We start from the raw sequence: 20411 nt of genomic DNA, 5'->3' as shown, positions 1-20411 counted from the left end.
ACAGCCTGGTATTGAGAAACGTTAACGCATGTCGGTGCCGCCCACCAGGATGTGGTTTTTCTCTTCAATGTAAATCCTACAGAAGTTCACTTTACGGTCGCAGGCCTAGTGAAAGTGTGGTGAATGACTGATGAACGCGAGCCACGGTTGACAAGATGGTGGGAAGTAAAAGTGGGATCGGACGTTTTCTAATACGGTGGCGCTAATGGAAATGTAGTTAATTGGTAGTAAAAGAGGTCTCGGCGCCCTGTCTGACCTCAACAAGGAGGTGTCCGCTCCACCGAGACCACCAGGGCTGTGATGTTGACACTTCATTTGGCTCTGCAGTGGGCTGCACGTTGTGTCTCGACCCCAAAACCACTGGAGATTCTCAAAAAAGTACTTGAGATATCGATTATGTGAAAAAGAAATGGCTGTTTATTGAGCTGTATAACAAGATCTACATATTAACAACGTGTGCTACTTGTGCCAATAACATATTAAACTATTTACATCAGTACGAGACCACCGCAGCATTCAGTGGCAGTCTGCTCAGATTCACACAAGACCTCCTCGATGAAACTGCCGTAACGTGGTTGTTTTAGTAGTAATATCCCATAATTTCTCTCTGACCCACATTATAATCGTCCAGCTCTTGCCCCTGCAAAAGAGCAAAACAGTTAACACACACAAGTCGAGCACTCGCAGAAGACTGACTGACTGACTGACAGAAACAAACTGGTTTTATTGGCTACACCCCGCCATTTCCCCTTTAGGCGAGCGCGAGTCTGCGTGCTTCTGGTCACTCCACGTCCACCGCCGTGTGGCCCACTCATCTGACCGTGGAGGTCAGCACCTTAATCTGGTGAGCCGGTTCAAGGGCTTGTGGGATACGGGAATGAGCCCAACCATGTGACACCGAAGACCTCAAGACTGGCTGATGTGCTCCTTCCAATCACTTTGGTCATTTTCCTCATTTTGGGCACATTCTAGAGAGTTAGTCACCTGCTGCCATAGCACAGATACTGAAAGCAACACGTGATCTCTCTGCAGTATGTGGACCACCCTGTATAGTGCCTTTCGTGCCCTCTTTATGTCTCGTCATGCAGCACCTTTCATTTTGTCCAGCTGCGTGTGTCGTACGTGCCTGGCATCTGCAGTACCTACCTAGCTAGCTAGCTCGCCAGTGTCTTGCTCATCTCTCCTGTATTCAGTACTTTCCATATCTATCAGTTTATTACACTCACCAGCCACTTTATTAGGTACACCTGCTAGTCCCGGGTTGGACCCCCTTTTGCCTTCAGAACTGCTGTAATTCTTCATGGCGTAGATTCAGTAGGGTTCTGGAAACATTGGTCAGTGATTTTGGTCCATATCGAGACACGAGGAGCATCGCGCTGTTGCTGCAGATTTGTCAACTGCACATCTGTGATGCGAGTCTCCCGTTCCACCACATCCCAATGGTGCTCTAGTGGATTGAGATCTGCTGACTGTGGAGGCCATTTGAGTCCTGTGAACTCATCGTCATGTTCAAGACACCAGTTTGAGATGATTTGAGTGAGCTTTGTGACATGGCGCGTTATCCTGCTGGAAGGAGCCATCAGAAGATGGCGACACTGCGGTTATAAAGGGATGGAGAAGGTCAGCAACAATACTCAGGTAGGCTGTGGCATTTCAATGATATTCATTTGGTACTAAGGGGTCAACAAAATATCCACCACACCATTGCACCACCACCACCATCACCAGCCTGAACTATGAATACATGGCAGGATGGATTCATGCTTTCATGTTGCCGACACCAAATTCTGACCCCAACATCTGAATGTTGCAGCAGAAATCAAAAGACTTCTTGGACCAGGCAACAGTTTTTCCAGTCTTCTGTTGTCTAATTCCGGTGAGCCTGTGTGAACTGTGCCCGCAATTGCCTGTTCTTAGCAGACTGGAGTGGCACACGGTGTGGTCTCCTACTGCTGTAGCCCATTTGCTTCAAGGTTCAACGTGTTGCGTGCTCAGAGATGCTCTTCTGCATACCTCAGTTTTAACGAGTGGTTATTTGAGTTGTTGTTGCCTTTCTATCAGCTTGTACCAGTCTGGCCAATCTCCTCTGGCATCAACAAGAGAACTACCAGCCACTTTTTCATACCATTCTCTGTAAGACCTAGAGATGGTTACCTGTGAAAATCAGCAGTTTCTGAATTACTCAGACCAACCCATCTGGCACCAACCTCCATGCCACCTTCAAAGTCATTTAAATCACCTTTCTTCCCCACCTGGAGGCCTGGCTTGAACTTCAGCAGGACATCTTGACAATGTCTACATGCCTAAATACACTGAGTTGCTGTCAAGTGATTGTTTGATTAGACATTTGCGTTAACAAGCAGTTGAACGGGTGTACCTAATAAAGTGGCCGGTGAGTGTATAGTGCCTTTTGTACATATCACATACACTTCTCATTGTCTCTTTCATTCCTATGTATCTCATATAGCGCCTTTCATCACTCTCTCTGAATCATATACGATTTGTCTTTATTATATACTGTAATGTGTTTCCTGTCATTCTCACTCCATGACTTAGTGCCTCTCATCTCTATCTATCTATCTATCTATCCATCCAGATATTCATCTCCTATACAGTACAGTTGTTTCATCGCGACGGTCTGTGCCCACCATGCCACCTTTAAGGCCTCCTCTGTCTCGCCCACTGCTAACCAGACTCAAAGTGCCTGACTGACTGGGCAGTGACGTGGGATGAGCAGGTGACCTTGACAAAGAGACCCCTTGGTGTAAACTGAGTAATTTAACTCCTGATGCCCACCTCACTCCTGCTCCCTTCCCTTATTTGGGACTTTCAACAAATAAATGAACACAAAATTAAACCGGACAGGTGACGGGGCACTGGCAAACCACTCTGCAGGGCAGGCATGACACCTTCTATATATGAAGTGATATAACATTTCTAAAACTATGGCTGTATATTTATAAATAACTAAGAGAGCTGGAAAGCAACATGCCGAGCATACTTCACGATAAAGGAAAGATCAGAATGTAAAGAAAAGGCACGTTACCTCAATGACCTCAAACTGAAACCTCTGCTTCTCTTGTTCTGCTCGTCTCCGCACAACGACCTGCAAACATTCGAGAGATCAACAAGCGAACTTCGGGCAAAGCGGACTTAGCCGGCGCGGGCAGGCAGGCGGAGCGCCGCGGGTTTGGTGCCACCCGGTGGCCGCCTGCGGAATAGCGAGCGGCAATGACGCGCTTTGATTCAATCCCGGAGAAATAAAAATGAAGTTTGGAAAAAAGAACAAGGACATAAATAAAATACATAACACGAAACGCAGAGAGAGAAAAAGCGCCATCTGTATGAAAGCCGTCCTCCTGGCTCAGTATTACAACAACAACAACATTTATTAATATAGCACATTTTCATACAAACAGTAGCTCAAAGTGCTTTACATAATTAAGAATAGAAAAATAAAAGACACAATAAGAAAAACAAAATAAGTCAACAATAATTAACATCGAATAAGAGAAAGGTCCAATGGCCAGGGGGGACAGAAAAAACAACAAAAAACACCAGACGGCTGGAGAAACAAATAAATATTACAACATGCAGGCTCAGGACGCCATGTATTGGACAGTACTGTGCAGACAACTCGGGCAATTCTGAGCAGTTGACAGAAATATTGTTTTTTGTTTTAATAGAAAGGAGCGTATTTAAAGTATAAGATACCTGAATATCTTTAAAGAGAGGCATTGACATAACGTATACCAAACGTGAAATGTCTGCGGCCCGGAGCCCATGGCTAATGATCGATCAATGAATGGACCAAAATGATGAGCAGCTGTGAAGAAGAATAAAAGTGGCCATCAAAAAAGAAACAAGGTGCGGCTGTGATAGACTTGTGATAGACACAGTGACGTGCTCATCCGCCATCATCAAGGTCTCTCTCGAGCAGACGGGGGTCTCCACATTTGCTGTTTGTGTACTTTGGCAGAAGCACAAACAAAAGAGCAAGGCTGATGACCAGAATCGCAGTGGTCAGCCATGGAGACGAGTGCAGCAAACAAGAAATACCTCATCGGGGGTACGTCTTGAGTGGTGTTGGACCACCAGTACCCCGGTGCACACAGAAGCCTGATCAGACGTGGTCTTTGTGACCATTCCTCCAAGTGACTCGGCTATGTTGGAAATCCCGAGGATTGGCAGCAGGTCCTCTCGACTGAGGAGCCAATTTGTGGCCTGAATAGTAGGCAGTTTGTTCTACCGAGGGGTTGGAGAACGGGACACGGACGCTTGTCTCCGGGCGACCCTGAAGCAGGGCCGTCTTGAGACCCCTACCTACACTACCACTCAGCAAGTCACAACATACATAGATTAGCATGGGGGCCCTATGATCGTGGAGGCCCCCGGTCAACTGACCAACGTCTCCATGCATTAAGACAGCCCTGCCCTGGACCACGGTGGGGGCTTCACTTGAGGTCTGTCCGCTGGATTTCCTCAAGTAGAGTTTGATGGTCCCCCATTTAGTGATGGAGGAGTCCATGGCTGATTCTTATCCGTCAGGTTGGGGTCCGACCACAGAGTCCCCACTTCATTCCAAACACGTGGATGAAACGTGAAGAGAGGAACCAGGGGTGCTGTGACCTGCAAGGACCCCCAGTCTGAACGTCACTGAGCCAGACCTCCAGAAACTGCGTACAGGTGGACCTCAGAGAAGCCTTCACACCGCCAGATATTCATGTCATGTTTGGTTGACACGTCAGTTCAGGTCCTGCACACTTGTGTCTATTACTCGTTTACTCTTATGGGTAATAAGACCTGAACACACACTTCATAGCATTTAGAAAGCATCAGTGAAGGGTATCTCCATCTCTACGATGTGACCTGCTAACAAAACGTCGCTGTGGAGTGGTCTGAGGGGGCTCAACTGAGGCACAAGTCTCTTGATGTTCCATATTTGGTGTAAGGCCTGTGAATCCTTCATACTAACAAGTCTCTTTTTATCATCACATCAATACTCCACACTGCACAGCGATATGAAGACCCCAAGAAGCCTTTGTTAAGGTCTAAAATAAAAATCAAATGACTAATTGCCGCATTTTCGCAGCCCCTAAACTTTATTTTTTGCTGGTCGGCATATTGATTATTAAAAACTAAACTTCCTGGCCTGATTTGTAGAGCATTCCCACTTTTCTTCACTAGTGCTGAAGACCACTGCACAGGACTGTGTCCATGTAACTGTGTATTTATATTTAATTAACGCGGACCACCCTGCAGAGAACTCTTTGACATTTCAGGGTCTCTTTGTGTTGGTCAGAGTTAAAAAAAGCCAAACGAAGTCCACGGTGACGACGTGAGGACTCCTTCTAGGCTCTGTGTGGGAGCTGTGTGTTCATTGGTGGTCTCGCCCTGTCACCCACTCCACTCTTCATTGAACCCTGCAGGACTGGCGTCACAGGCACACGTCACCAGACCAACTGAGAAAGCTGGAGCTCAAGTGGACAGAATAGGGGTCATCAGTGGAGCCCCTCAAGGGTCTGTCCTCGGACTGTTACTAATTTAAACTAAAGACGTTGATTTGGGTGCCGTTGGTGAAAGTCTGAGGCTATCTGATGGCACTGAAAACGGAGGAATGGCAGGCGTTGCAGAGGGGGCAAAAAAATATTTAAAAAGACCCTGAGAAGCTTCAGACCTGAGCAAACACAAACTGTCAAAAAAATGTGACATGGGCGGCAGGGACGTCAGTTATGAATACAAGATGGGGGACACTGGCATACAGGAAGTGACCTCTGAAAAGGATGATGCAACATTTTCACGGACTAAGCAATGTTCAGAAGCAATTAAAATGGCAAATAAAATGTTAGGTTAGATCATAAAAACTGCTGAATGTAAATCAAGGCTTGTTACACTCAGACTATATAATGCACGAGTAAGAGCGCATGTGGAGTCCTGTGTGAAGTTCTGGTCACCTCAGTACAAGAAAGACATAGCAGCACTTGAAGCTGTGCAGAGGAGAGCAACCAAGTGCATCATGGGACCTAAGGGCGTGTCCTACTGTGACACACTCAGAGAATTACACTGTTTAGTTTTGAGCAGAGGAGATGGCATGGGCACCTAATCCAGCTGTTTAAAATCCTCAAAGACATCGATAAAGGAGATCCAGCGATGTTCTTTCAGCTTAAGGGTGAATCAGGTACTCGAGGACATCGGTGGAAATTACAAGGAAGTGCATTTAAGACTGAAGCCAGGATGAGACATCGGAACAGCTTAGCTACTAGCTAAACAAACAGACTTGGTGGACTGAATGGTCTGCTCTTGTTGGCCATGTTTCTGAAGTTCTTATGTTCCCAACTCGCTAAGATTATCTAATGGACTGAAAATCTCGAGGCCAGTTGCTCTTATGTCTCAGCCGGGGTTCCTCCCTGCCTGGGCGTCATGTTTTTACTTTTTCGTAAACGAAGTATTGGAATCGTCCAACAATGTCGAGATTTTGATGAATCTCAACGTTTTAGACCTCCCTGACTTTCTCGTATACAAAGAATTGGGAGACTATTGGAATCGTCCAAAAATTCCATTTCGAGATTTTGATGAATCTCGATGTTTTAGACCTCCATGACTTTCTCGTATACAAAGAATTGGGAAACTATTGGAATCGTCCAAAAATTCAATGTCGAGATTTTGATGAATCTCAACATTTTAGACCTCCCTGACTTTCTCGTATACAAAGAATTGGGAGACTATTGGAATCGTCCAAAAATTCCATTTCGAGATTTTGATGAATCTCGATGTTTTAGATCTCCCCGAGTCCAAAAATACCATTTTTGGAATGATGTCTGTCTGTGTGTGTGTGTAAATACGATAACTTGAGTACACTTTCAATTTAGGCCCTCCACCCTATTAATTCGGAGGGTCTCCCACAGTTCCTGAATGCACTTGGGAGTCTGGGGAGTTCTTAGTTTTGTTGTTCTTGCGTTCTGGCTTTGGATTTGTGATTTGTCTGCTTGGACTGCTTTGTGGTTTTTTTCCGTTGTGCTCTTTGGAGCTTCCCGGTATTGCAGAGGGTCTTCCTTGGAAATAAATCCATTTCGTTTTTGTAACGTTTGTGGGTTTATTTAGCTGAGCTTTGGTGGTATAGCCCCCTCTAGTGGCATTTGTTTTTTAGTCCTCCTAGTCATAACAGGGGGCCGCCCCCTCATCTCCTACTTTTCTGTTGTGCTAGCAAACTAAACCAATCTGGCGCTGGCAGGAGTTTCAATTTTAAAAAACCCAAACAACAATCGAAACTAAAAAGCAGCCTTTTTGAATGCGGATTTGACTTCACCACACTAACAAATTCAAACTTGACGTCCGCAGTAACGCTTTAGAGAACTAAAGTCGAACTTCACGCACTTTGAACAGCCTGCACACTTTACTTACAAAGACGGCGATGCCCGTCAGGATAACCAAAGCGATGACAATGATGATGGCAGCAAAGCCGGGCGAAATGGTCTTCATGTTAATACGAGGAGGCTCGTTGTCGAACACCAGGACTTTGATGGACGTTCCCTCCACCTCCAGATTTCGGCCATCAACTTCCAGATCAAATTTGTTCTTCTTCAGCTGAAAGCAAGGAAGGCAGACATTTGTTAGCAGCGATAGGCAGTGGTGGGGCAGCATTGGGTGTCTTCATCCAAAAGTGATAACAAAATAACAAGGAGGAAAGAAGCGAGAAAGTGTTGGAGGGCTGAGAGACACCAAGATGTGGGCAGCAGGAATAGAAAACAGCCACCGCGGGATTATCAGGTCATTGCTATCACGTGGGCTTCTTATGATCTTTGGGGAAGTGAAGTCTGAAATGAGCTACTGAGCCAAGGGGTTGAGGAAGAAACCTTGAGAACCTTTAAGAAGGATCTGGACAAGACACAGACGAGTCTGATGGCCGTCACATGACGTCTGTGCAATAACTGTTGCATAGCAACAGATACAGACAGGAAGGGCTGGGGCATATTAGTATTATTTCTAGCCCACCTCTTTGTCAATGTTTACTAACCTGCTCCCTTCTGGGTCTTTTTATTGCATTTTATTGCTGCATTAAATCCTCTCCTTCTAAGATTTTGGTTTTGGGGTTCTCTTGGGCCAGTCAACACATGGAATCAGCTTCAAAAAAGAATTAGAAAGCTTTAACGTGATACTGCACGGGCGCAAACCACTTACATCTCTCTCGATGTAGTAGGCCACCGTGGCCACGTCGACAGGGTCCTGGGTGCCGTTCTCGCTGAGCCGGATGGACACCTCATGGGAGTGCTCCTGAATCTGCAAATCAAGGGACTGGCGTGAGGAGAGTCTTCTTGTAGATAAGGCGACAACTTCCAGTGTCAGTTTATGCCCTTCACAGCAAAAATAATGCATACATTCATTTATGGATTACGCTGCGCACACCTGCGAAGGTGACATTGTCACGGGTTTTCTTTGAGCGGGTGATGGAGGCATTTCAATCCCCCACAGATATCTTCTTTTGTTCTGAGCTGAACGCCTTATTGAAGTGGCAGTCCTGCGTGGGCTCCAATTACAAAGCCTCGAGTACTAATTGCTTTCTACGGTGTATGCAAACTGCTTTCAAAACGTTCACGATGGAGACACTTGAGTGTCTGCCACAAAACGCTTTCATGTACTGGGCGGCTGTCATGCATTCTTACGTAAAGGAGGGCAAGTGAATGCATAGCAGTGGAAAAAGGGCCAACGTGCTGTGTGCATATTTTAGATTAATTGATTAATGCACCATTATTCTGCTTTTTGCTTACCATAGCATAGCTACTGCGCATCTACACAGTCGGTCCTTACATGTTATGAACCTGAAATCCAGCAAGGAGACCGAGATGAGTTGGTGGACCATCACGGTGTCACAGCACACATCCAAAAATGACCAGAGCAGGTCTGCCTTTCACATCAGTCTTAGTAGAACTGTGGAGGGAATATACTGACCTGGAAACCCACCAACGGGATCTACAGTATCTATCTATCTATCTATCTATCTATCTATCTATCTTTTATATAGTACCTTTTATATCTATCTATCTATTATATAGTGCCTTTCACATCTATCTATCTATCTATCTATTATATAGTGCCTTTCATATCTATCTATTACATAGTGCCTTTCACATCTATCTATCTATCTATCTGTCTATTATATAGTGCCTTTCATATCTATCTATCTATCTATCTATTATATAGTGCCTTTCATATCTATCTATCTATCTATCTATTATATAGTGCCTTTCATATCTATCTATCTATCTATCTATTATATAGTGCCTTTCATATCTATCTATTATATAGTGCCTTTCACATCTATCTATCTATCTATCTATTATATAGTGCCTTTCATATCTATCTATCTATCTGTCTATTATATAGTGCCTTTCACATCTATCTATCTATCTATCTGTCTATTATATAGTGCCTTTCATATCTATCTATCTATCTATTATATAGTGCCTTTCATATCTATTTATCTATCTATCTATTATATAGTGCCTTTCATATCTATCTATTTATCTAGTCAAAACTATGAGGACAGCCCCCCAAGTTATTCCTGAGCGAGCACATTTAAGCAGTTCCGCCGTTTTTACGAGATCTCGGCCCACTGTACCTACACTTATTTCCAGAATCTGAGTTGCCTTCAGCGTGTACTGCTTGACAAGTTTGATGGCCAGCTTCCTGAAAAATGGACAAGAAGGTTTCAGTTTAGTCAGCAGGTCATTCCCATCACACTGTGCATCTCTCAAGCCTTACAGATGCTCGTTCACACGTAGCACAGCCATAGTGCTGTGTGTAAAGGGTCTGAATGCTTGTGTCCATGGGATATTCTAGTTTTTTATTTTTAATAAATTTGCAAAATTTTCTAAAATCCTGTTTTTGTTCCATCATTCAAGTGTTTTGAGTGTTGTTTGATGAGGAAAAAAACGAATTAGATGATTTTAGCACAAGGCTGCAACATAACAAAACTTGTAAAAGTGAAGACGTTTGAACTAGACATCGGAATCGAAATCAAAACGCAGTGGCTACTTTCACTGGCATATTCAAATCTCGGGTGATGCAGAACTCTTAAGATTGGTCTTTTATGTTGCTGTGATGGTGACTTATGAACATTAGAAACGTAGTGGTAACCGCACCACGAAATGGCAGCAGCTGTGAAGAACCAAGATGGCATCAGCAAAAGACAAGTATTTTTAAACTAAACAAAAATCAAACCAAATCACAGCAACCCTAGAAAAAACGTAATAGCCATAGTTTTAGGTGCAGAAATATTTTAAGAAAATGAGGTAAAAATTAGAAACAACACCCAATCATAACACTTTTCACCTCAGTCAATAGTCCAAAAATTCCGATACGTAATCCCCTTAGTACGGCCATGCTGGGAGTTCTTTGTATGACCTCCATTAAATGTGTCACGTGATTCCTAACCTGTGATGTCATCGCAGCACCCCATAAACGATGCTTACTAAACTGCCCAAACATCGAATCTTGAAGGAGAAGACTGTCACAAATATGGACATACAACATGCTTAAAGAATTTGGGGCTTCTGAATTTTTTAACTTTGATTTCCAGCTTTCGTTCTGACCCCTATTTGTCTGACCGTTCTTTTGGAAATGCCCTCCAAACACATTGGCATCTCTGCCACTCACATAACATTGTAAAAATGTATGCAGTTGTCAGACACTTTTGAATGGTAAGTGGCTGGGTTGGCGTGATTGCCCTTCAACTGCCCACTTCACTGTGTTAAGAGAGCCACCCAACCCCTTTATGTACGGTATTTAGACCCCTCACTCTCCGCACACTTTTAGATTTAATTTTCAAAGGATCAATCAATACTTCAATCTATACTTAATAACCCATAAGGACAAAGTGAAAACATTCCAGAAAAGTTTGCAAATGTATTAAAAATCAAAAACGAAACTCTCATTCAGATACGTATTCAGGCCCTTTGCTGTGGCACCCCAGATTGTGCCCAGATGTATCGTGTTTGTGTTAATCATCCTGGAGACGTATCAAATTGAACTGACTGGACATCACTTAGAGGAGGCACACACCTGTGTATTAAAGGTCCCACAATTCACACTGCATGCCAGGACAAAAACCAAAGCCATGAAGTCCAAGGAACTCTCTGTACCGTAGACCTCCATAATCAACTTGTGGAGAGGCATTGATCAGGACAAGGGGGGCCGAACCATTTCTGAAGCTTTGAGTGGTCTCAGGAGCACAGCAGCCTCAAGAACTGTTAAATGGAGGAAGGTCTCGATGCATGCTCAATAATCCAGGTAAGGAAATTCTACTGACTTCGGGTGCCCCGGCACAGACAGAGTTAATATAGATTACGCAGTTAAGTGCCAAGAGGATTGCCGTGAATCATACATCGGGGAAACCAAACCAACCACTGGTGAAGCGGATGGCACAACACAGAAGAGCTACCTCGTCAGGCCAGGACTCCGCGAGTCTATTTACATCTACAGGACAGTGGTCACTCTTATAGTGATGAAGATGTGTACATCCTGGACAGGGAGGAACGGTGGTTTGTGCGAGGAGTCAAGGAGGCCATTTATGTGGAAAAGGAACGACCATCTCTGAACCGAGGAGAGGGCCTAAGGGTACATCTCTCACCGTCTTACAATGCGGTGATTGCAGCCATTCCACAACTCTCATGGCCATTATTCAATGCACAATTTGCATATCATTGATCACACGGCTCATTGTTAGTCAATGGTGCTAGTTCGGTCATTAGGCCAAGATACTGTTTATAAGGTTGGAGAAACCTGCAGTCAACTGAGACCGAGGAAGTCACTTGGATTAGTGATGAAACATATCAGGAAAAAAAAACTATGTCCAGATGAACAGAATCAACTTTCCAGAATTAAATGGAAGAAGTTTAGAATCACCAGCACTCTTCACGGCCAAACTGAATAAGAAAAGGCCTTGATCAGCGTGATGACCCAATGGCTGCTTAGACGTCCTCTGCTGAGATGGGAGAACCTGTTGGAAGGATGTCCATCTCAGCAGGACTCCATCAATCAGACATTCATTTTAGAGAATTAGGCCAGTTCTCTCGTGCCGTTCGCCAAATGGCAATTAATGGATTCTGAGACCACTAGGAGAGACAATCACTGGTCTGATGAGACAAAAACTGAACTCTTTGGGCAGAACTCCAAGCGATATGCCTGGCAAAGACTCGGTACTACTCATCACCCGCCTGATTCACTCCCTAGGGTGAAGCACGGTGGTGGCAGCCTCATGCTATTGGGGACAATAATGGACACAATTAAGGGAAGGATGAATGTAACCGAATACAAAGAGGGCCTTGAAGTAAACCTGCTCAGACTGCACTCAAAGTCATGAGTAAAGGAAATGAAAAATTCACAATAGCGATTCTTCAAATCTAAACATTAGCCATTAGCCTTGGTGTCAATTTCTAACTCTTTGCTTAATCTTTATCAGGAAACGTCAAACAGCATAAACTCCAAGCCTATCATTTTGAAAATATCTGGACAGTAAAGTGCATTGGCATGTTGATACCCATAAAAGAAAGGATTAACAAACCAAAGAGATTGTACAAAAGGTCTCTTCTCACCTCCGCACCTCTTCTTCAGTTCCTGTGTGAAACGTAAACTCAGAATTGAATATAAACAAGATCTGGATGAGGCTGCAGGCAGTAGAGATAAATCAGAATTAGAATCAGTTACTCTTCACCAACATCTGTACAGTCAGTTGTAAGAAGTCAGGAAACGAGACTGTTGGCTCTCCACAACTACGCCCTCCATGCTCCTTCATGCTTTAGAACATCCATCCATCCATCAACAAACCCGCTCTATCCTAACTACAAGGTCATGGGGGTCTGCTGGAGCCAATCCCAGCCAACACAGGGTGCAAGGCAGGAAACAAACCCCAGACAGGGCGCCAGCCCACTGCAGTATAGAACATCCTATCATTCTAATACACTGAATCTCACAAAGATGGTGCTTCACTGCATGCAAACACCAGATTATACATCAATAGATTAAGGATTTGCAGCATTGTTTCTGAAGAACTGCAGTGGCTCATGGGTTTCATTGTCACATGCGCCTGGCGTTTGTGACCATGTGTAACTTCATTGAAAGTGACAGGCGACATAGCAAAGGTTCAAAAGAAAACTAAAGCAAGAAAACCCGACAGAGAGATGCCTGCTTACAGCCGGATGCATTCCAAGTCTTTACACACGTTATCTTCAATGTAGGATTTGTGGGAAGGGGTAGTGATGGTGTACTGGGAGATGGTATAGGATGCCAGTATTTGGGATGAATTCAATGTTCTCCTCCAGAAGAACGTCTTCTGTATGTCGAGGGGACATCAGAATCAAAGACTGGATGGATCCTGCTGAAGATTGCAGTGGAGGACACACAGTAGATAGAAGTAGTTGTGGCCAGAAGGTCGCCAGGCTCCAGTTACAGTCATTGATAGACACCATCAGTACGTGAAGCTATCTATATGAAGAAAGAGACCTTCTGTGCAATGTTGCCAGGAGGGTCTCCAGATGAGCCTGATAGGTATTGGTCAGACAAAAAGACAACAGTGGCTGAAGTGAAAGGATGTGTATGGTGGAGTTTGGTGAGGCCCTCAGACAGCCTTAGGCAGTTTCTGGCAAATCATTCAAAAACTATGGAAGGTCCTAGGTGTGGCATCACCCAAACTGTTCCGAAAATATTAGGCTCAAATGGGGATAATGTCAAGATGTGGAAGGAGCACTTTTAAATGGTGGATGCTCCATCCTTGAAGAAGGTACTTCTGCTATTGGGCCCACCTCTACACCAGAACTGGTAAGGCCACAGAAGTCAATTAGAGCCAATCAAAAGTGTTGCAAACACTGAATATATTTATTTAACATTTTGTTTAATTTGATCTTTCAACATAATTGGATCAATGGCCACCATTTCTGAAATGTTTGCAAAAAAGCATGTGGTTCAACTATCAAAAGATCAAACTCCTCGGTCTCCCTATGAAAGCCTACACTGGGCTACTGGAATGGACACTCCATCCAATAGTTGAGCAGTACGGATTCTTTTCTGGCCATGGAATAGCAGAGCACCATTATGTCCTTGTAGATGCTATACTTGAGGGGTCTGTGGAGCTGAAAAAGGCTCATGACCATCTGCTTCATAGTATATTGCTGTTAACTTCTGCTCCGTACTTCTAAAATTTCTTATTTCTATGCTGTATTAAGGATTTGTTCTGTTCTGTGTATTGTATTGTATTGACCCCCTTCTTTTGACACCCACTGCACGCCCAACCTATCTGTAAAGGGGTCTCTCTTTGAACTGCCTTTCCCGAGGTTTCTTCCATTTTTCCCTACAAGGTTTTTTTTTGGGAGTTTTTCCTTGTCTTCTTAGAGAGTCAAGGCTGGGGGGCTGTCAAAAGGCAGGGTCTGTTAAAGCCCATTGCGGCACTTCCTGTGCGGTTTTGGGCTATACAACAAATAAACTGTATTGTATTGTATTGTATATTGTGTGAGGTGCTGTTGGACTGTGAAGCCCTGATCCACTGCTGGTGCATGTCACTTGGTCCCTTCATTTGCAAACAGAGAGTTGTGTTTGAATGTCTGACGTTAAGTCAGGTTTGGTGGGTCTTGCCCCCTTCCTTGTTCATAGTTTTTCTGATCAGGACATCGAGGTATAGCCAAAGTGTTGATGGCTTCCTGTTTGGGACCCAAAGGACTTCATCTCTGCTCTTTGCAGGTGGTGTTGTCCTCTTGGCCCCATCAGACAGATCTCTGGTGCACATGGGAATGGTTTGCTGCTAAATGTGATGTGGCTGGGATCAGAATTAGCTGTGGTCCCAAGTGGAGGAGTTCAGGTACCTCAGGGTCTTGTAACTGAGCGAGGACAGACGGGGATGGTGGGACTGAATGAGAAACCAGTGCATCACACCATGGTAGTGAAGATGGCACGTCAGTCTAAATCTCCATCCTCACCTGCTTCACAAGCTCTGAGTTAGAAAATGAGACATTGAGCACGAGCGGACAAATCGAGGATTCTGTGCCAGGCTGTTGACCTTACAGATCCATGACATGGTGGTGGGCTCAACACAGGACTTCAGAATACAAATGCTGAATAATGTTAAGACTTTTAAAAGTGTTAATATCTAAGAAGTATTTCAATTAATAATTAAATCTCACATCAAAACATAAAACCAGAAGGCACGACAGTCCCACGGACCCTGAACTCTGGCCTAGTCTGCGTACAAAGATGTCTTTTTCTTTCTGGGGTTTTGGCTCCACTGTACTAAAGCACTGATTGGCTGCACTATTTTATAACAATGCAGATGCATTCTCACCAGTGGAACACCTAAATAATAATAACAAACTGTAATTAGGTCTCCATGACTTTCTAATTGAGTTTAAGGATGGTCTTCTACTTGCCAGCTTGCATTGGATGGTGGCCATCTGTGTGGTCCACTGAGTTCAAATCTCCATTGTGCAAAGCAGCAGACTTCATGGCTGCTGTCTAATCACCTCAAGTTTAATTGAGTCATTTAACCAGCACCCTAAAAGGGTCCGAACACACTGGAGCCACAGGTAGGAATGCCAAGATCTGTTAGCACCTGACCTCCCAAATCCTACTTTTTAACTAACATTGTCCAAAGATTTTACTTACTGAACCCGCACCAGTCTGTCACATTTGGGGTCATCGCCGGTCTTGTCGGTGACTCGGACCCCTGCGCTGTCCACACACCAGCACAAGTTGGAGTCATCATCGCACTGCTTGGCCTTAAACGTGCCATTCTTCTCGCACTCTGGATCGTACACGCTATCCATATCAAGGCGGCCTCCAGGGTGACCTCGACCGATCTTACTCTTGTCCAGCATCTCCAGGTGCATCAGTCGGCACTTTGGGGTCACTAGAAGTAGAACGGAAAAGCAGTTGCTCGTAAAACGAGGAGATGTTGATGTGCAATTGGCAGTGGTGGATCACCTAGTGAAGTATAACAGCAGAGTAAAGCGCTGGGCTTCGGAGCCTGTGAGACATTCAGTGATGCGAGGCAACCTTTGTGGCGTTTGGTGGCATTCACTACTCAATTTATATGACGATCATTGTCCAAAAATCAAAGAAGTGACTAAGAAACATTGAGCGGACAATTGTAGAATTATTCTTAATCACGGCACTAACATTGTGGAGTGACCACATTGTCAACTACAAAATCACCAAAGCAGGTGCAGCGTGTTTAAGAAGCATTTCGGGGTTCGGGGCAGTGGGAGTTTTGAGTTAAAAACAGTGCGCTCCAGTTCGTTGGGAAACAGACAAGCAAGGCATCTAGATGGGGGAATTGGTGGATCCCGCATTCATGTGCCGACACGTGCAGTTTAGCCGATTCTCTCATTGGTGCTCTCAGGTGAGTGATTAGGTGCCTGCGCCCACTGATGCGTAAAAAAAGGAGCCAGAAGATTGAAAGAAAGAAAAGGCAGAGGATGGAGGCATTGGCCCTGGAGAGGATGGCGCTGAAGTGGCACAGAGAGTCCTAGAAGCAGGAGCGACTGACCGCTCCAAGTGGGCTCCCGCTGTAGGCCGATGAAGACCTGGTCGGGATGGTCAGCAAGTAGGCCTTAAAAGACTAAAGGTGACAACGCACTTCTCACAAAGAAAACTGTTTTGCCACCAAGGCCCACTTGCTGACCATCTTTTCAGTCGCCGAGGGCCACAAGCCGGTTTAAGGGTTGACTGCGCTTGGCGGTGGGGGTCTCTGATGGCTGAGAAGACCTTGCCGAGTTTCAGAGGGATGTGCCGAGGCTCATTTAAGAAACGATTCCTGTCTACATTTTTTAACCGTTATGGATTATTAATTTATGACGACTGCTCTGAATCTCCACTTTAATCTTTTATTTTCTAAAGTGCACTGTACTTTACTTATTTTGGACACTGGCTTGTTAAATAAAAAGCACCACCCTTGGCTGTGCATGTGCCCTCATTGCCCAGTCCATCCTCGGTTATGTGTATCGATGTCCCAGGTTCAATGACGTTATGGCGGCAGCAGCAGCCAACCCAGGGTGCCACATGCAGTTTTGAAACCTTATTTATAAATCTGATTACAGTTAGATCATGGAAAACCATCGAAGAAGAACTGTACGTACATTGGTTACAGTTGACGGTGAGATTGTCATGGCCACGAAAGACAGCTTCACAGGTGCCACATCGGTTTAAGTGGCATGTGACAAACTCGTTGTATTTACAGAAGGAGTCTTCACACACCTCGTCGAATTCACAGTTTTCTCGAGCTGGGAAGGCGTCAGGGCATTCATCATCTAAAAAACAGAAGAAGACAAGATCTGATGTGTGCAAAATACTGTACCACAACAACACTTCACAGGGTTACGCAAAGGCCTGTTTAAAATCTGCATTTACTGTACGCAGCTCGTTAAAGGGAAGGCCCTTACAAAAGTGCAAGAGTATCGCACATTATGAATGGCAGAGCAGAATTACAAAATGCATACAAGAAAAATACCGCGCTGATGACCAACGCGCTCAACGTGCATAAATGCAGCAGAGTAAGTGAGGCGAAAAGAGAGAAGATGCATATTTACAGTACGTCTTGGCTTGTGTGACGTTCAAATGTAAAATACGACAAAGCTCTCCCTCGATGGAACGACCCAGCGGTCAAGTTCTCCATCAGTCGGAGTCAAAGTGCAGGACTGAACACGGTGCTCTTCAAGGTGTTCTCCTTCAGAGGACCGAGGAAAGGATCCATCAAAGAGTTTAGTGGAGTCTCGGAAAAGTCAAAAAAGCCACTGAAAACTGCAGCTCTTTGATGTCCTTTGCATCTAACAGTAACAAGAAGCACCCGTTTGTGAATCTGCAAAGTCACGTCATGTCCTTTTCTAACCCACTTACTGTAAATCCAGACCTGGGTATGGAGTGGACAAGTCGAGGAGACCTCCATCTAGCTAAGTCTGAAACAGTGAATTAACCGGTCCAAGCCTGTTTGGTGCCCTGGGCAAACACCACCTCTGGTGCCCCCCCCAGCATTCTAATAGACACTGAACAAAATCAGTGCAATAAAACAAACTTTTGGAAATGTAATGTCTAACAGAGACAAAATCACATTTTACATTTATACAGCACCAAAATATTTTGTGATAGTGTAAAGAATTTTCATTTTAGTGCCATCTCCAGTCATCAGTTCACCAGGTCACTAACAACTACAGAAACCTTTTCTCTTTTAGAGCTGCAGTCAGTTTATTATTTCGGGTTCACTTTCCCCGCCTACCACTCTCCACTACGTAAGCCATTTGCATTAGTAAGTTAGCACGCAAACATATATATCCATAGAAAAAAACTCGTACTAACTCAAATCATTTTATCGACATGTTCAAGATCTCATTGACGATATTTTACCGTTTTAAAGCCTGTAATGTGCACTCCAATTATAGTGAATGTACTAACCTGTGATAAAGAATAGAGAGAGCACAGGCATTGAGCTGGCATCAGCTTCATACAGGAGAATCCCCCGCCACCCTGCCCCTCTCCTCCCTGTGTGGCAAGAAGCAAGAAGCAGGCACACCTTGCAAATGGAGGGCGCCCTTACTCCCCGCAAATACAACAACAACGACATTTATTTCTATAGCACATTTTCATTAAAACAGTAGCTCAAAGTGCTTTACATAATGAAGAATAGAAAAATAAAAGACACAGTAAGAAAAATAAAATAAGTCAACATTAATTAACATAGAATAAGAGTAAAGACCAATGGCCAGGGTGGACAGAAAAAACAAAAAAAAAACTCCAGACGGCTGGAGAAAAAAATAAATCTGTAGGGATTCCAGACCATTAGACTGACCAGTCCCCTCTTGCCCCTCAAATGGGCAATAGAAAACCGATCAGTGCCCATGAAATCCCAAAAATGCGATGGCATGATGTCGGGGCAGCATGGGCACGCGCAAAAAAAAAAATTTTTGCCGATGCCCAAGATGCCACCTCCACCACCATGTCGCCCATATCAAAAACCGCCACTGAACCCGTGATTGAAACTACACCGAATATTCCTCCATCTGTTCCAAGGACTGGCGATGTGCAAGTGAGTGCTGCGCTGGGCAGGATGGATTACAGCATTCATTGATCTGCCCATCATTTAAACCTGCTTATCCATGACAGTGGGCAGCTGAGGCCTATCCCAGCAGGCAACGGGCACAGGCAGCAACAAACCCTAGACAGGGCGCCAGCCCATCACAGGGCGAACACACAGACACACACAGACCCCCAAACACACACCTGGGCCAATCCACCTAACACCCGCGTGCCTGTGGACAGTGGGGGGAGGTGACTGGAGCACCAGAGGAGACCCTCGCAGGCATGGGGAGATCGAGGAAACTTCACACGAGGAGGACCCACACACGAGCCCTTACTGTGAAGGAACAGCACCGCCACCATGCCACTAGATCAGAAAAATTTACCCCCCCCCAATTATAAAAGAAAGGATAGATAGATAGATAGATAGATAGATAGATAGATAGATGTGAAAGGCACTATATAAATTAGATAGATAGATAGATAGATAGATAGATAGATAGATAGATAGATAGATAGATAAGGTGCTATATGATAGATAGATAGATAGATAGATAGATAGATAGATAGATAGATAGATAGATAGATAGATAGATAGATAGATATTTGCCGTACAAAGGACTGCAGACAATCGCCACGTTCACATATCCCTGCTATGCACGATCCATTAGGCTGCCATCAGAGCTCGCCCCAGACACAGAATTGCATTAAATGCGACACACCCGTCTTTCAGAGGGGTTACTAACTTTCTATTGAAAATGGAGGCATTGCGGATTTCTAGCAATTTTAAGCCAAAGGCTATGCCTGTTGATTCCCTCAAATGTCTACCAAGTGCATATAATAAAGAGGCAGCTCCAAGAGGATGTAACACAACATTTTCAAATCTGAGGATCACAGAGTGGCAGAGGCTCAAACAATTGACATCAGCCTGAGATTCAGTTCTCCTACTCTGGTGTGACCATGCATCAGTCCATTCTCTAACTTTACAGTCTAATGGTCCTCCTCAGATATATCAAGTGTTTCATTTTAAACAAGAACTTAGAATTCCTTCCTGGAAACTCACCTGGCACAGCAGACACATCAAATGTACTTTCAAAAATTAAGGCCGAAATGACAAAGAGAGTTTTCATCTTCATCTTTGCAAGCTTTCTTTTACTAAATCCGGGGCTTAAATAAACAAGAGACGCTTATTGTCAGAAAACTCACCTTTACCCATTGCAGCCGGCCGCATTACCTCGAGCAGCTCCGGCCAATTAGCACTTTAGTTTGCCATTATGTCGTAAAGGTAAAAATATTCACAGAGCCGAGCCTCGGGCACACATGGGCCCAAAATAGCCACTGGGATTTTTATCTGACACTTTCAA

At 44.4% G+C, this 20411-nt stretch overlaps 1 protein-coding gene across 2 annotated transcripts; it reads right to left on the bottom strand.

Annotated features, from left to right (window-relative positions):
• Positions 1 to 394: 394 nt before the first annotated feature.
• Positions 395 to 20361, bottom strand: LOC120518379 (epithelial cell adhesion molecule-like). Of its 2 annotated transcripts, none has more exons than XM_039741161.1 (9): positions 20254 to 20361; positions 17118 to 17288; positions 15646 to 15889; positions 12591 to 12662; positions 9621 to 9684; positions 8179 to 8277; positions 7402 to 7584; positions 3047 to 3106; positions 395 to 640 (listed from the first exon to the last, which is right to left on the bottom strand). In XM_039741161.1, exons 1-9 carry the CDS (start codon positions 20276 to 20278, stop codon positions 581 to 583), a joined length of 978 nt encoding a protein of 325 aa, XP_039597095.1. In that variant the 5' UTR covers positions 20279 to 20361; the 3' UTR covers positions 395 to 580. The 2 variants fall into 2 exon arrangements, with proteins under 2 accessions (XP_039597095.1, XP_039597094.1); XM_039741160.1 differs by lacking the exon at positions 20254 to 20361 and adding an exon at positions 20111 to 20190.
• Between the last annotated feature and the right edge of the window lie 50 nt (positions 20362 to 20411).

This window comes from Polypterus senegalus, chromosome 18 (genome assembly GCF_016835505.1).
Source record: "Polypterus senegalus isolate Bchr_013 chromosome 18, ASM1683550v1, whole genome shotgun sequence".
NCBI lineage: Eukaryota > Metazoa > Chordata > Cladistia > Polypteriformes > Polypteridae > Polypterus > Polypterus senegalus.
This window is presented reverse-complemented; position numbering and strand designations above follow the sequence as displayed.

Excerpts from the sequence above, each read along its gene's own strand:
- LOC120518379 (XM_039741160.1), bottom strand. The coding sequence starts at position 20,183 with ATGAAGATGAAAACTCTCTTTGTCATTTCGGCCTTAATTTTTGAAAGT. Across the intron at positions 7,585-8,178 it reads CCTACTACATCGAGAGAGAT|CTGAAGAAGAACAAATTTGA; the intron begins GTAAGTGGTTTG and ends CCTTGCTTTCAG. Across the intron at positions 3,107-7,401 it reads TGACGGGCATCGCCGTCTTT|GTCGTTGTGCGGAGACGAGC; the intron begins GTAAGTAAAGTG and ends GAATGTTTGCAG.